Below are 14,381 nucleotides of genomic sequence, written 5' to 3'. Positions count from 1 at the left end.
GAACCTAGATGATTTTGTTCCTATTCCTGAATTCCTAAAGTAGCTGCAATTAATTCAAAATGAATCACAAATTACACTATGAAATGTTAGGTTACCACTATTACTTGCTTAAAAAAAATTGGTTTCCCTCTATTTATTGGACTATGAGCTTCTTCCCAGTAGGAATAAGACATGCCTTAAATGTTTTACATTCTATCTCATTCCCCAGGACCCCAGCTAGTACCTTATACACGAGTTTGAGATTAAAACACTTCAGAAAGAAATTGGAATTTCACAACTCTTCATCTCCTCACAAGGTATACATCAAACTGCCTTTTATGTTTCTTTCAATTCTAACATTTCATTTGTAGCATGTTTCTAACATTTAAAACTCAGGTATCCTGTTCCTTTTTTATTTTAATTATATGTATACATATTCACATGACATAGACATATATATTAGCTGTATGAGAATGCTGAGAGATAAACGGTAAAGAAACATAGAGAAAAACATCTATTGTGTGGTGAACTTTCCCCAGGAATTACAGCAAGGTTTAAAACATCGAATTACTATGTAAGGCACGTTACCCCTAATATCACAAAACCAAGGGTCTATCTATCAATAATCAAACATAATATGAAGGCCAAAGAAAAACTTGGAGATAAATAATAAGCCATGGAGATTCCAAACATACTGTTTCAGCCTTGGTCAACAATTTAGTGTTAGAATTTGGAAAAGCTACAAGGCAGAGTAGTTTTAAGAAGCTATGCCAACTCAGAAACAAGTTTATTCCAAGCTCTGACACTTAGTAGTTGTCTTGACCAACTTACTTAATCTCTCTGACTCTAAGGGAAGTTTTAAATGTCCACCTACTATAAAAAATCATGGAACTGTTCACTCTTCACACATCTCTTCAAATAACACTTCATAACACCTTTAGATTGAAAATGAGACACGTTATTAATAACCATTAAGAACCAAGGCTCATTCTAGCTCCCCACGCCATACTCTGTCATTTCAAATAGATCACTGAACAAACAGTATACAAGGCATTTATAAGTAAGCACTGGGTATAAACACAACAGTAAGACACGGTTCTGTCCACGAGTTCGGAGTCGGGGGGGAGGGGGAAGACTGAGAAACTAGGGTAGAGCACCATGGCTGGCGTGAGGTGACAGACGGTCCCGCTGCCACGTTGATGGCTGACTGGTTGGAGAAGGAGATGGCAGCCTTGTCGTGTTCCTGCGCGTGCCTGCGCCATCTCCTCGTGGTGCGTGTCAGCAGCCGAGGTGGAGCGGGCCCGGAGCGAGAGTGCGGGCCCCAGGAGGGGCCAGAGCAGAGGCCCGCCCGGGGGCCGCTCCCCAGCACCGAAGCCAGCAGCATCATCATCCTGTTCCTTTGTCCAGATGGGCAGCTGCCAGCTGAGGACTGGAGCACACAGAGGCTTCCCTTTCTCTCTTAAAGTCTGGGCACGAAGTATAGTCTTGATCAAACATAGTTAATGGTGATGTTCATTAACTAAACACATTCTATGACTTTCACAAAATAATTTGGTTCTGCCAAAATTAAGAATAAAAGTCTTCGTTTAAAAGGTGGTGGTAGTGGCGGGGAAGAGCTAGTTCTCTGTAAGACCAAGGAAGTCACACCTACATGAGTATTACAGAAAAACCTCTTCTTAGTGCTAAGTTGAACCATAATGACAACCATGATTAGAGACAAAAATAATTCAGTTGTTTCCTCAATAAATATTTACTAGCTGCCCCTATGTGAATGCCACTGTGCAAGACCCTATGGCAAAAATAATAACAGAATAAGACAGACCTGCTCCAAGAAGTTCCTAGTCTGACAGAGGAAGAGTACAAACGAGCAGGCAATGTGGATCCCATCCAGTCATGCTCACGGCAAAGGGGAAGACAGAGACGGGGCCCCTACGTGGTGTCTGCCAACTCTTCACCATCACACACCAAAAGATATTTCTCATATGGTCTAAGACTGCAGGCAACCTGGTTCCCAGGCCATCTGAAGTCCTGCCCTGAGGGCCGAAGGCAAGAGTAGTGGTTTGAGAAGGAAACTGCAAGGCAACGTTAACCTCTCTTACAGCCTTCTGGCTCTTACATTTTACTGCACTGCCCATTTCCAGTACTCAACACACACGTGGCTAGTGGTTACCATGCTGGACAGTGCAGACACAGAACATTTCCACCACCAAAGAAAGTTCTACTGAATGATACTGTAATCTGTAATTCTACTCACCAATTCTACAGTTCTGACATAATAGAAATATTAACAATAAATGTAAAAAAGCATAATGATGGAATGCTATTCAACAATAAAAGGAATGAACTGCTGGTACATGCTGCAACATGGATAAACTACAAAATCAAAGAAGCCAGGCACAAAAGACTTCATGTTACATGATTCTATCTATATGGAATGCCCAGAAAAGGAAAATTTTAGAGATGGAAAACAGATCAGGGTAGGGATAGGAGAAGGCAAGTGACTACACTTAAGCACTAGGGGTCTTTTTGGGGTGATAGAAATGTTCTAAAGTTGGATTTTGGTGATAACTGCATTAACTCTATATATTTATTAAAAATCACTGAATTGTGCACCAAAATAGGTGAATGTTACACTGTGTAGATTATACCTCAGTAAAGCTGTTAAAATAGTGAAAAACACTGATGTCATTTGTGAAATGCACATTTCAAAAGTTTTCCATTTTAGCCCCACAAACCTATACAAACCCCCAGAAATAACAGAAATGAAAGTTCCATCTAGAGTAGAAGCCAGAGACCCATTTAACTCTAGTGGCACCTAGCGATGACAATTCAAGTAGTGCTAAATTCCTTCAAGACAGTTTTATTTCTGAATTTTACCCTCTGTATTAGATTAGTCAGACACAGTCTAAGATTTACACACAAACTGAGATATTCAGAATTCCCAGTCACACGACAGAAGGAAAGCCCACATGAAAAGACAGGCTCTGCGGGAGCAGCAGGTGAGGCAAGTTCTACGTGTGCTCCAGACAGGATGTGGCCAAGACCTCATGTAACTATCTCAGGCTAGTTTTGTTCCAGTGTTTCAGGATACGCTCTCAAATATCTCAAGAAAGAACACAATGTTTTTCATACCCTCAAATATTCTCTCACAAAAGGGAGGAACAAGAACATTTTCTTCCTTCTTGTTATTTTAACAGACTTGACCTTACAACTGATGAAAAAATAAACTATATCCACTTTAAACTAAAAATATCCGAAGCACACTGCACTCCCGCCCCTAAATAACAAATGTGTACTAAATGTGTGGAATTACAGCTCAATTTACCTTTCAAGAGATTTGGGAATTGCTACGTGTTATCTAGCACTTTTGTTTTCTCTACTAACTTAATGATGCATATTCTTTACTTAATCCTCAGACTGAAATCAAGTATTCAAATATTCATTATAAAACTACTTTTTCCAACATTCATTAGATCAACAAAGGAATCATTTATATGCTGTATTATTGCATGTTTCTGTGTGATGAGGGAGGGACATGACCACTAGCTAACTCGTGGGCTGGACAAGGGCCACTGGAGGTCCTTCAGCCCCTCTTTTCCTTGGATGTGCATTCTGCCTGCCTTCCCAGGGTGAGAAGTGGCCCATGGACACAGCCTTGGGATTAGTTCCGCGGTGCTGAGACCATCTGGCCAGTGTACATGCCTGAGTCCAGTTCTGGCAGGCAGTGTGGAGATCTACTTGTCTTCTGACGGCCTAAGGCAAGCCTCACACGAAAGTGCCCTTTTTAGTAAAGCTGCCACCTACCAATCTGGAGCGGCCTGCCTCTTTCTTCCATCTCCCCCTACCCTCCATGTATGAGGCTGATCTCAGATCGCACCCGGGAGCTCCTGAGGAGGTTGTGAATCAACATCATGACTTCAAAAAAGAAAATGAAATTGAGTTAGCATTGAGTTCTAAAGCCAAGGATATATCTTAGATCTCATCTAGTTCAACTCACTCCCAGATATTTCACGACAGAGGGGGAACCCCAAAGGACAAACGTAGGCCAGAGTTCTTTCCATTGCACCCTTATCGATCGCCTTGGCTTACAACACATGCACACACACACACACACATACATACAACATTAGTAACAGTTGTGAATTACAGAGTCTCAGATTTTCAAGAAATCTTAAAAGTTTGTAAAAACAAACTATCTACTAAAGGTTATCAGATTATTAGCTTTAGCATAAAAATAGGTTCTTATAGATACAATACTATTTTTCATAAAAAATTTCAATCCTCAACGACTGAAGGTCTAAACTCATTGTTTCAAATAAGTGACCCTACAATAAAGATCTCAAGATAAAATTTTTTAAAACATAGCTAATAAGAAAAAAAGATACATAAAATTTTTCTTGCAGAATATAAAAGTTTTTAGTACATAATGACTGAACCAAGTTACTATAAATATATCAAGCACCAAACATACTTAAAGATATATAGTCACACCCATGTGTACAGTACATAAATGTTAAAGAAAAGTAAATTATGCTCCAAAAGAATCACAATTAAATCACAAAAGTGATGAACTTAAAAAAGAAGCCAATGAATTATGGAGAACCAAGGACTAAGACTGCTCTCAATTATTTATGTGTCCTGGTAAACAAACATTTCTCCTCAGTTGGCGGAACACAGAATTTTAAGAGCAACCCTCAGGGAGACACGCTCCAGGGGCGTGAAGTACACCCTGGCTTGTTCTATATGAAAATAGCACATGTAATCAAAAGGAAAAAGAACAGAATGATGAAACCATTTATCTCCTGGCTCTTCATCATACTCTCCACCTTCTACTGGGTGTGAGTAACTTAGCTGACTGCCAGTGAACTAGAGGTCTGAGAGATAAATGTGATCCAAAGAATCCTTATCTACTTGTCTATCAGGTCTCAAAGTGTGAAGAAATTTAATCTTTTTATAATAACCCTAAAAGGCTGTTCTGTGTCTGAATCATTATTTAATGACACCAACACTCCGTCATACTGAATATGGAAATAGCCAAAGCTCTGTGATTCATCACATTAGGAAAAAGAAACTCAAAAATAGATTCCAATTGACTGCATTATTTATAAAGGTGAAACTTTCTTAGACACTGATAATTATTTTGAAAGATGGCAGCAGCCATGCAGAGCCGATTGTTCAAAATGCCTCCTAATGAAGCACTGGCTCCTTCACTTACATGACATGACTTTCTCAACTTCTAGAAAATTCTCTGCCATTTCTTTCTTTCAATACTACCTCTTGCTCATTCTCTTTTTTCTCCTTCTGGAATTCCTCCTATTGGGTTAGTGGATGATTGATTCTCATTTTATTCTTCATATCTCAACTTTTCTTTTATATTTCCTACTGCTTTATCTCTGCTGCATTCAAGCTAATTTTTTCAGGCTGGACTGCAGTTTACGAATTCTTTGGTCACGTCTAATCATACTTTAACCCAACCTTGAATTTTTTCATTTTCTAATTTTAGAGATTGTTTTTCATCCTAGAAGTTCTATTTGTCCTTTTAAAATCTGCCTGGACTTTAGTGTTTGCCTTTTTCCATATTTTCAATTCCTTCTCTTACATGTTTCGTCATTTCAAACATTCATTTGTATGTATCTAGCAATTCCAATTAACTGAAATTCTTGGAGGCCTAATCCTGCTGCTTGTTACGCCTCGTGACTTTTGCTCCTAAAAGACAGCTTCCATGTGCATTATTAAATTTGGAATTGTGAATTCGTGGTAACTGGGACTTTATCTGGGAATCTTGTGTGGCTTGGATTAGAGACTGTTTATTATTATTTCCAGAATAATGGCTTCTGCCAAGTAACCCAGGAAAATTATCAGCCCAGGACTGTTTTACCTCTATCTGTGGGGTCCCAGAAAATGCAAATACTATAAATTTGAACCCCAAATCCTCATGAGGAGAGTCCTATGGGAACATTTTCAAGGGAGTAGGCATTTTTATTCCAAGTCAAACAAATACATTTGTCTGTTAGCATACGGTATTAAATGCCATTCATATGCTTGCTGATGACTCTCAAATTTCTACCTCAGACTTCACTCCTGAACTTCAATTCAACCGTCTACTGAACACCTTCCCTTGAATATCTAATAAGCGTCTCAAACTTTACCATATCCAAACCTGAACCTAATTCTTGCTTTCCCCACCTCCTCCCCCAAAAAAACCTGTTTCTCAGTTTTAGTTATTCTATCTTTCCAGCTCAGGTCCAGTGGGGCATGTGGTCAACTCCCACTCACCACTCTGGGTACTGCTGACATTTGGTGATTCCTCTTTCTTATGTTAAATGCAGAAGCTCAACTTACATCTAAAAGATCTGTCTTACAATTTTCTATCCAGAAGTGAGCAGAATCCTGACCACATCTGTTTAGATGGTCATACTGAGTAGAAGTCCTCAGGGTTGGTTTTTCAAATGTGAGCAGGTGAAGGCAGCTAATTAAACTGCCTATAGTTAGCTCTTGATACTGCAGTGCTCTTAGGGCCTGTTCCATTCACTGCAAACCTCAAGAAAGCACATAAAACCCACTCCCTATACCAGGAATGTGGATATTTCTTGGCTTTAGGATAAGGACACTCACACACTGATAAACTGCACCTTGATATTCGAGATCCTTCCTGTAACCTACCTAATCCCACACCCACTATGCCCTTAATGCAGTCAGAATTACCTGCGGCTGCCAAAATATATGTCACGACATCTCACTTCCAAGATTTTAGCAAATTGTTTACATTTCCTGGAATGTCCTTCTTTCTCTCTCTCTCTCTTTTTTAAAGCCCATGTATTCTATAAGGACCAGCTCAAACAGTACCTCATCTGCAAATCCTGACACATTTCCTGTTCTTGGTTTATCCTCCCCTCTATTGATCTATTTACTGATCAACTACTTACAGTGCTGCCCGGTCTTTTCCAACTACTATGCCAGTCATAAGCAGAAAAGGAAACATATCAAAACTCAGACATGTTCCCAAGGAACAGAATTGAGTAACGCTTCCAATCAGACGTGGTATCCAGCACATTAAGGACCAGTCATGGTCATCTGGACGGCCTCAATGAGCCATACCTTCCACCCTATATATTGGTCCAATCCGTAGTCCCAAGCTCCTGCTGTTAGGCCCATACTGTATCTGTCTTGTTGCCTTTCCTGGTGCCCTAGTCCCCATCAAAGAACCAGGGCCTTCTCCTGAACTCCCAAGCACATTTGTCTAGGGATCTGCCCAATCCCCACACTTGTCCTCATGGCCACGAATGGCTCCATCTCCTGGAATCACAGAATAACTCTGGCAGACTCTGAACTCCTGCCCACCACCCAAACTCTCCACATGCAATTTTATAAGCACTAGATTGGCCCACTCATCATCTGCCTAGATGACATCTGTGCCCAATGAATCACATATAGAGACTCCAGATGTCCTTGCCAGGGCTAGTCTTTGGAATCAGTTGAGTCCTTCCAGGACAGGTCCTTTATTCTCAACTCACTTTTCCCTCCTCTCTTTCCTTTTTAAGCACTTGGTTTACCACTTCTCAAGCTAAAGCACAATAATGGCTATGGGGAAGTCATCTGGTCAATTTCTCTACTATATGTCTAACAAGCCCTAACAAGGACTGGAGATTCTTCTTTCCTCCACAGAAGTTTAACAAACTGCAGAGTAAAGCATAAGATAGATACACAGAGTGCTAAAAGAAGCCATCCCACAGTCAACACTTTGTGGGGGAGCCACATGGGAGAGTTACTCTACCAATACATGTGGCAATGACCAGAGGAAGAAAAGAGGGAAAGAAAGCAGCTGTCAGAAAAGTAAAAAGTCTCCTTCTCTAACTTTCTTCACATTAATTTTTCCTCTGTCCTTCTGTACCTGTGAGTACTGTAGTATCCTTATCTCCTTGGCCCTCATATTCTTAACCTTATTTTTTAAGTACCATACTAAGTACTTAAAATATGGCAAAATAATTATTTACAATAGCCAAGATATGGAAACAATCTAACTGCCCATCAATGGATGAATGGATAGGAGATGTGAGCTACGATGGAATACTACTCAGTCATAAAAAATGAAATTTTGCCATCTGCAACAACATGGATGGAACTCGAGGGCACTATGCTAAGTGAAATAATGTCAGACAGAGAAAGACAAATACTGTATGATTTCACTCATATGTAGACTATAACAAACAAAACAAAAAACCAAAATAAATGAACACACCAAACAAAAACAAACATGTAGATACAGAGAACAGAGCAGTGGTTACCAGAGAGGGGCATGGCGGAGGGCAAAATGGGTAAAGACGGTCAACTGTATGATGACAGATGGAAATTGAGTTTTTGGTGGTGAGCAATGAGTAGTATACACAGAAGTTAAAATATAAGGCTGTACACATGAAATTCACAGTATTATAAACCAATATTACCTCAATAAAAAATAAATTTTAAAAAATCAGGCAAAACAGTTGCTATAAATAATAGATTAATACAGTTTCATAGGTAATACTGAGCAAGTATTCTCTTAGTAACAGCAAGATTCAAATTCACCTGGAGCTTATAAAAAGCTGAGGAAACAGTTTCTCACTCCAAGTCATAGCCCAACGGCTATTGATTGTACAACTTCAAAAAATATATATTAGTACAAAAATTTCAAACATATACAAAAGTTGAGCAGAGTTAATGAAGCCACATGTACCTTTTACCCAACTTACACAATTGTCAATTGACTCATGAACAGTTACGCTCTTATTCTCCCACCAGTGTTACTTTGAAGTTAGTGCCAGACATGCTATCGTTTCATACATAAGTATTTCAACTCATATCTCTTATAGATAAGATTTTTAAAATTATGACCACAGTATGATTAAGCCTCTGAAATGATTAATCCCTTAATCTCATTAAATATATAATTTTCAAAAGCCCCAAATGTTTTTTCACTTGAATCATAAACAAAACAAGGTTCATACATTGGAACTGGTCTCAAGTCTCCTTTAAGCTATAGGTTCCCCTACCTCCTTCCTTTCCCCATCTTCCCACCCCTTGAAATTTATTTAAGAAACTGACCTGCAGAATTCCCCAGTCCGGTTTATGCTGATATACTTCTCATGGTGTGATTGAATGCATCCCTCTTCCTCCTATACTTCCTGGAAAATGGTAGTTAAAGCTACAGGCTTGATCATGTTTGGCTCAATTTTCTGGCAAGACAACCTCATAGCTGCTGGGGTGTACTATCTGGTTTCCTCTCTTTTTGTGATATTATTAACCACTGATGGTCACTGGTTACATTCCTTAATTCATTAGAGTCCAAAATTATGATACAGTGACATTCTATTATTTCTCCATCTTTTAAGAGTTGGGATCTGCCAATAATTAGAAACTTCTCACCAACTACTTGATTACTCTGAGCTACAGTTCATATAGGAAAGGCAGGGAAAAATACTTAAGTCTTTCCACTTATTACAGTTTTCAAAATGAGTTAATTTACTAGCATCCGCCAAAGAGACCAACTATTAGTATTTTTCTTTAGTATTACTGTGAGCTTTGAATTCAAATATATTTAATGTGTTTCACACAACAGTTATTATTCTTACTGATCCTCAGATTGTCCCATTTTTGGCTCCTGAGTCTTTTAAGATACCCTCAGGGGTTTTTGATAACTGCTTTGCTTTCTAAATTGACAAGATGTTCCAAGCGCATCTTGCACATTTCCTGCCCCAGAACTGGAAGTAGCTCTTTTCCAAGGAGCTAGTTTACTTTATTGGGAACTGACATTTAGAGACTATAATCTCATTGTTAAGGTTGCTCATTGATAGTGGGTTTATGGTTGTCCCAGGCCCCGCCATGGAAAAAAGCTAGAAAATCTACCATCCTAGTATCCTGCCTTAATCTTAGCTATCTTTCATGTTTTTCCTTTAAACCACACCAAAAGGCTGGCTAACCAATAATACCATCTGAATCACTCACTTGCTTTATTCCATAAAATATATACAAAAACCTTAGAATAGCAATACCAACATAACCACTATAATATGATTACTCTGAACAGTTTAGGATATTTTTAGGGATGTCTTTGTCCTTCAGTTACAATCTATTAAGGATGTATCATCAAGTTTACTGACATCTGAAATAGCCCCTCTCTGTATGGTCATATCAACAACTCGATATATAATTAGGTTCTTCTGTTTCATTTGGTTTCATTTCTCAGGAATCTCTTAAAATCAAATTTTAAAATTATGCAAAATATGTATATGGTTCCAAAGTTAAAGAGAAACAACAAGATATATTCAGAGACATCTAGCTTCTACACCTCTCTCCACCCACAACACTGTTCCCTCCATCACTCTTTGGGTAACCATTTTTTGTTGTTAAATTTTTGTCTTATCCTTTCTTTTTAATGTGTCAAATATTAGTACTCCCATACCTTTCTTTAATTAACGACATGTTCATACTGTATCTAACAGTCTCCACCCTGCTTTTGGACCCTGAAGATCACTCTACAGTAGCATAAAGAGATACCCTTCATTCCTTTTTATAGTTATGGATGGAGTAGAAGTTGTCCACCACATTCAGACCTGACCAACACCTGGATTGTCTCCACCTTTGCTATTAGAAACACTGCTGCAACAAATAGCCTCATGCATGTGTCTTTTCTTATTTCTGCCTTGAGATAGGATCCCTAGAAATAGAACTGTCTGGCCAAAGGGAAAATATAAATGTAATTTTCTAGGTATTGACAAATTCCCTTCCGTAGGGCCTACACCATTTTGCATTTCTTCCAGCAATGTACGAGAATGCCCACTTCTCCCCACTCCCCCCACAGCCTCATTACAGAATAGCTTGTCAAACTTTTAAATTTCTGTCAGTATGAATGGTAAGAAGCGATATCTCAGTGTAGTATTAGTTTGTGTATCTCTTATTAGTAAAGATGAAGAATCTTTTCATATGTTTAAAGGCCATTTGCAATTCTTTTTCTGTAAACCATCTATTCTTATATCTTGGCCACTTTCCTACTGAGTTGGATAATTTTCTTACTATTTTTGTGATGAAAACTGCAAATACTCTTCTGCAATCTGTCATGTTTTTCACTCTATTTATTGTGTTTTCAGCTAAAGTTATTATTTTTATCATCAAATTTATCAATATTTCCCTTATTGCACCTGGCTTTTAAGCTGCAGTTAGGGTATTTATTCCACTTCTGGGGTCAGAGGAATTGAACAGTTTTTTTTCCTAGTATTTACATGGTTTCATTTCTGTACATTAAATATCTGGTTCATTTGTAATTTATCATTGGCATAGTACAGAGAATAAATCCAATGTCATCTTCCTTCATTATTGAGACAATAAATACTTACGTGCAACTATGTCTATTTCGTCATTTTCTATTTGGTTCTAGTAGTCTGTCTTTTTAAGTGTCAACACCCCAGTTTTAGTTACAGAGGCTGAATAACATGTTTCAGCATCTAGTAGGGCTGCAACCCTCCTCCACTGCTCTTCTTTTGCGAGTTTTCCTTATTGTTCTTACTTATTTGTTCTTTCCAATAGAACTAATAATCAGCTTGCCTAACTACAGAAAACACACATACAGAATCATTATAAAGTTATAAATTAACTTACAGGAATTGACGAATGTATGATGTTGAAAATAAAAGCTAAGGATAGGAATGAAAACTTGGAAAAAAGCCTTAAAATAGTTTACCATTCTCTGATTCTGAAAAGATACAGGCTGAACCTGGAAAACCTTTGCTGCATTACCATGAGAAATTTATTTAAACAATTAAGATTAATGAGCAAAGAACCAATTACTTCATTTATATCATGCATTGTGTAAATCAACTGATTAAGAAAAAACCAAAATGAGCAAATAACACAGGTATTAATAACGCAACTGCTCACCTTCCTTTTTCAGCCATTTCACAATGTTCCCTTCTTCCATTGTAGGAGACAGTGATGGCATTAATATCTTAATAGGACCAGCTGAAATTGAAAAAAAGGAAAGATTAAACACAAAAAATTATGTACCTCATGAGGCAACAATAAGAAGTTCAAGTAAATTCATGTCAAATTCAATTTGAGAAAGAAACTATTCCACAGCCGGAAAGACATCCAAATGGTCAAACCAAGTGTCCAGTAAACAGCAAGGAAACAAAAAATTCTCAACGTTTAAAAAATAAAACTCCTTTCTGAAATACTCAACTCCTTTTTTTTATAATTCCCCAAGTTCTCTATGAACATTTTCAAGCCAGGTGCTTACAAGATTTAAAAAAAGAAAAGTCGATTTATATTTCATCTTCTCCTTCCCTCTTTGTCACTGCAAAAAACATTTACAAGTAAAATGACCAAAGGAAAAGACAAAAAAGAAAAAAAGAGGATTCTGATAACCTACAACAAAATAACAATGGTTACACTTACAACAGAATAATCAAAATTAAACTTTAAGAAATTGGTTGTTTTTACTTCCATGTAATGTTATACGATTCAAAAATCAAAGGTTCTTGCTGCCAAGTATATGAAAGGAGAGGTGTGCCTCATCAAGGATGATCAGGCAAGTGAACCTAAGTAATTAAATTAATCTCAGATTATGCTCCATACCACAATTTAACTGGGGATCCAAAGAGATAGCTGCAAACCAGGGTGATCTCTCAATAAAGCATAGATTCTTTTCCCTTAGATACCAAAAAAGGAGACACTTTATATGTTTGGCCAGATGGCCTTCATGACAGTTCCACTGTCCAGGACCATACTCAAAGAGCACACAGCTGTTAGGTTACAATTGATATAAAATTTATACTAATAACAGAGTTAACAGCATGCTCCAACACTTGGCAGTAGCCATAGTAACAAATTACAGTCCCTGAAATCTTCAACAAAACCTATTCTCACCTCAGATTATTCAACTCTTTGACCCAAAAAAGCAAAACAACATACCACATCTAACGTATTTCAAATGTGGAAAAAGGCAGAATGGGGCTTGTTTTTTTCCATTGATGTTTTAGGGTTCAAATAAGAGAACTGAATACTAATGTTACATGAAGTTAAATGTTTCCTTTGAGAAACTGAATTAATTTTACTGTAATTTCAAATGGAGAGTTCCTATGGCTTTATGGTGAAGGAGTTCCATCTCTGAAGCACGTGGAGGGAAATTTCTATCTCCCTCCACTTTTCTTTCACTTCCCTCTAGATGACTGACTGGCAAAGGACCCAAGCACACACACCTGCCTCAGCCTTCTCTTCATTTTAAGACCTGCCTGTCTATAGCGAACCTGCATTTTCCTTTTGGTTCTTCGATGCACTGGGCATAAATGGACCTGCCTTTCAAAGGCAGATAGCAAGCCCACCTCCCTCTGTTCCTGCCAGTAGGGCCTCATGGGTACTGGGAAGCAATTTAGGACACGTGTTTGCTTTTAGACACAAACTCTCCCTCTCAAATAAAAGCCCCAAGTCTAAATATGGTGTTGTACTGAGAAGTCCAACTGCAGAAGGCCACAGATTTAAGTCACATTTTCCAATCTGACAAAACCATCAGCATTAAAACTGTTACTCTGATCTCTGTCTGACTTTTTTGCCTCTTTCTCAATTGGTACCAAGCTATAAGAAGGATAAAGAAGTAGAATTATTACTCTTAATAACCCAACAATGAAAGAGTCCAAACCAAACTCTAAGTCAACGCATCCATTTCATCAATAAGAAAACTATAATCCATTAATTAAGGGATTTGAACTCTGCCTAACTCTCAAGACTGTACTCTCCTACACCGTACTACCACTCATCATTGATAATCCTTACCAATATGGATCATTGATTAATCAACCGTTGGTTATTTACAGCCTATTTACTCAGCAATTCAAACATCAAACTAGACATATTAAGTCCATGTGAGCATTCTTCATGTGTCCAATCAAACAGGCTGACAATCCCTTTCTATCAAAAAGTTCAGGCCTGGCATTATGAGACAGAACATTTCATAATCATAGACACATTAAATTTATACATCAGATAGAGTTCTACTACAAAGAAGCAAAATAAATGAACTTCAACAATTCCCCATCCAGATCCCAATTTATGACAAACACCAGCTCAATTCTCTCAAAACAAAGTCTCTCTTCAATATTTTTATACTGTGGTTCTAGTTGCCATGATAGAGTCATACAATAAATATTAACTGTATCTCCTATTACCATTTCTCACCTATGAGACCTTCACATTTCCATTAGTCCTGACATTAAGTACTATAATAAAACTTTTGCATTTATTATTTTAAATTTATCACATCAAGAAACTTAAAATTTTTCATATATTAAAAATAAAAAGAACATAATCATTCCTCATACAGCCACCCTTCATGGATGAATTGAAACTGCTTCTCTGAAGAATGACAATAAAATATA

At 37.8% G+C, this 14,381-nt stretch overlaps 1 protein-coding gene across 2 annotated transcripts in view; it reads right to left on the bottom strand.

Moving 5' to 3' along the window:
• The window catches only part of PDHX (pyruvate dehydrogenase complex component X), a 68,753-nt gene that overhangs the window by 41,635 nt on the left and 12,737 nt on the right, over positions 1 to 14,381 (bottom strand). For both annotated transcript variants that reach the window (XM_032488446.1, XM_006195041.3), the window contains exon 2: positions 11,890 to 11,970. In XM_032488446.1, the coding sequence (XP_032344337.1) occupies positions 11,890 to 11,970 (81 nt within the window). The remainder of the gene's footprint in view (positions 1 to 11,889; positions 11,971 to 14,381) is intronic.

The sequence above is a fragment of the Camelus ferus genome, chromosome 10 (genome assembly GCF_009834535.1).
Source record: "Camelus ferus isolate YT-003-E chromosome 10, BCGSAC_Cfer_1.0, whole genome shotgun sequence".
NCBI lineage: Eukaryota > Metazoa > Chordata > Mammalia > Artiodactyla > Camelidae > Camelus > Camelus ferus.
The sequence above is the reverse complement of the archived record's forward strand: the minus strand, read 5'-3'. Positions and strand labels throughout refer to the sequence as shown.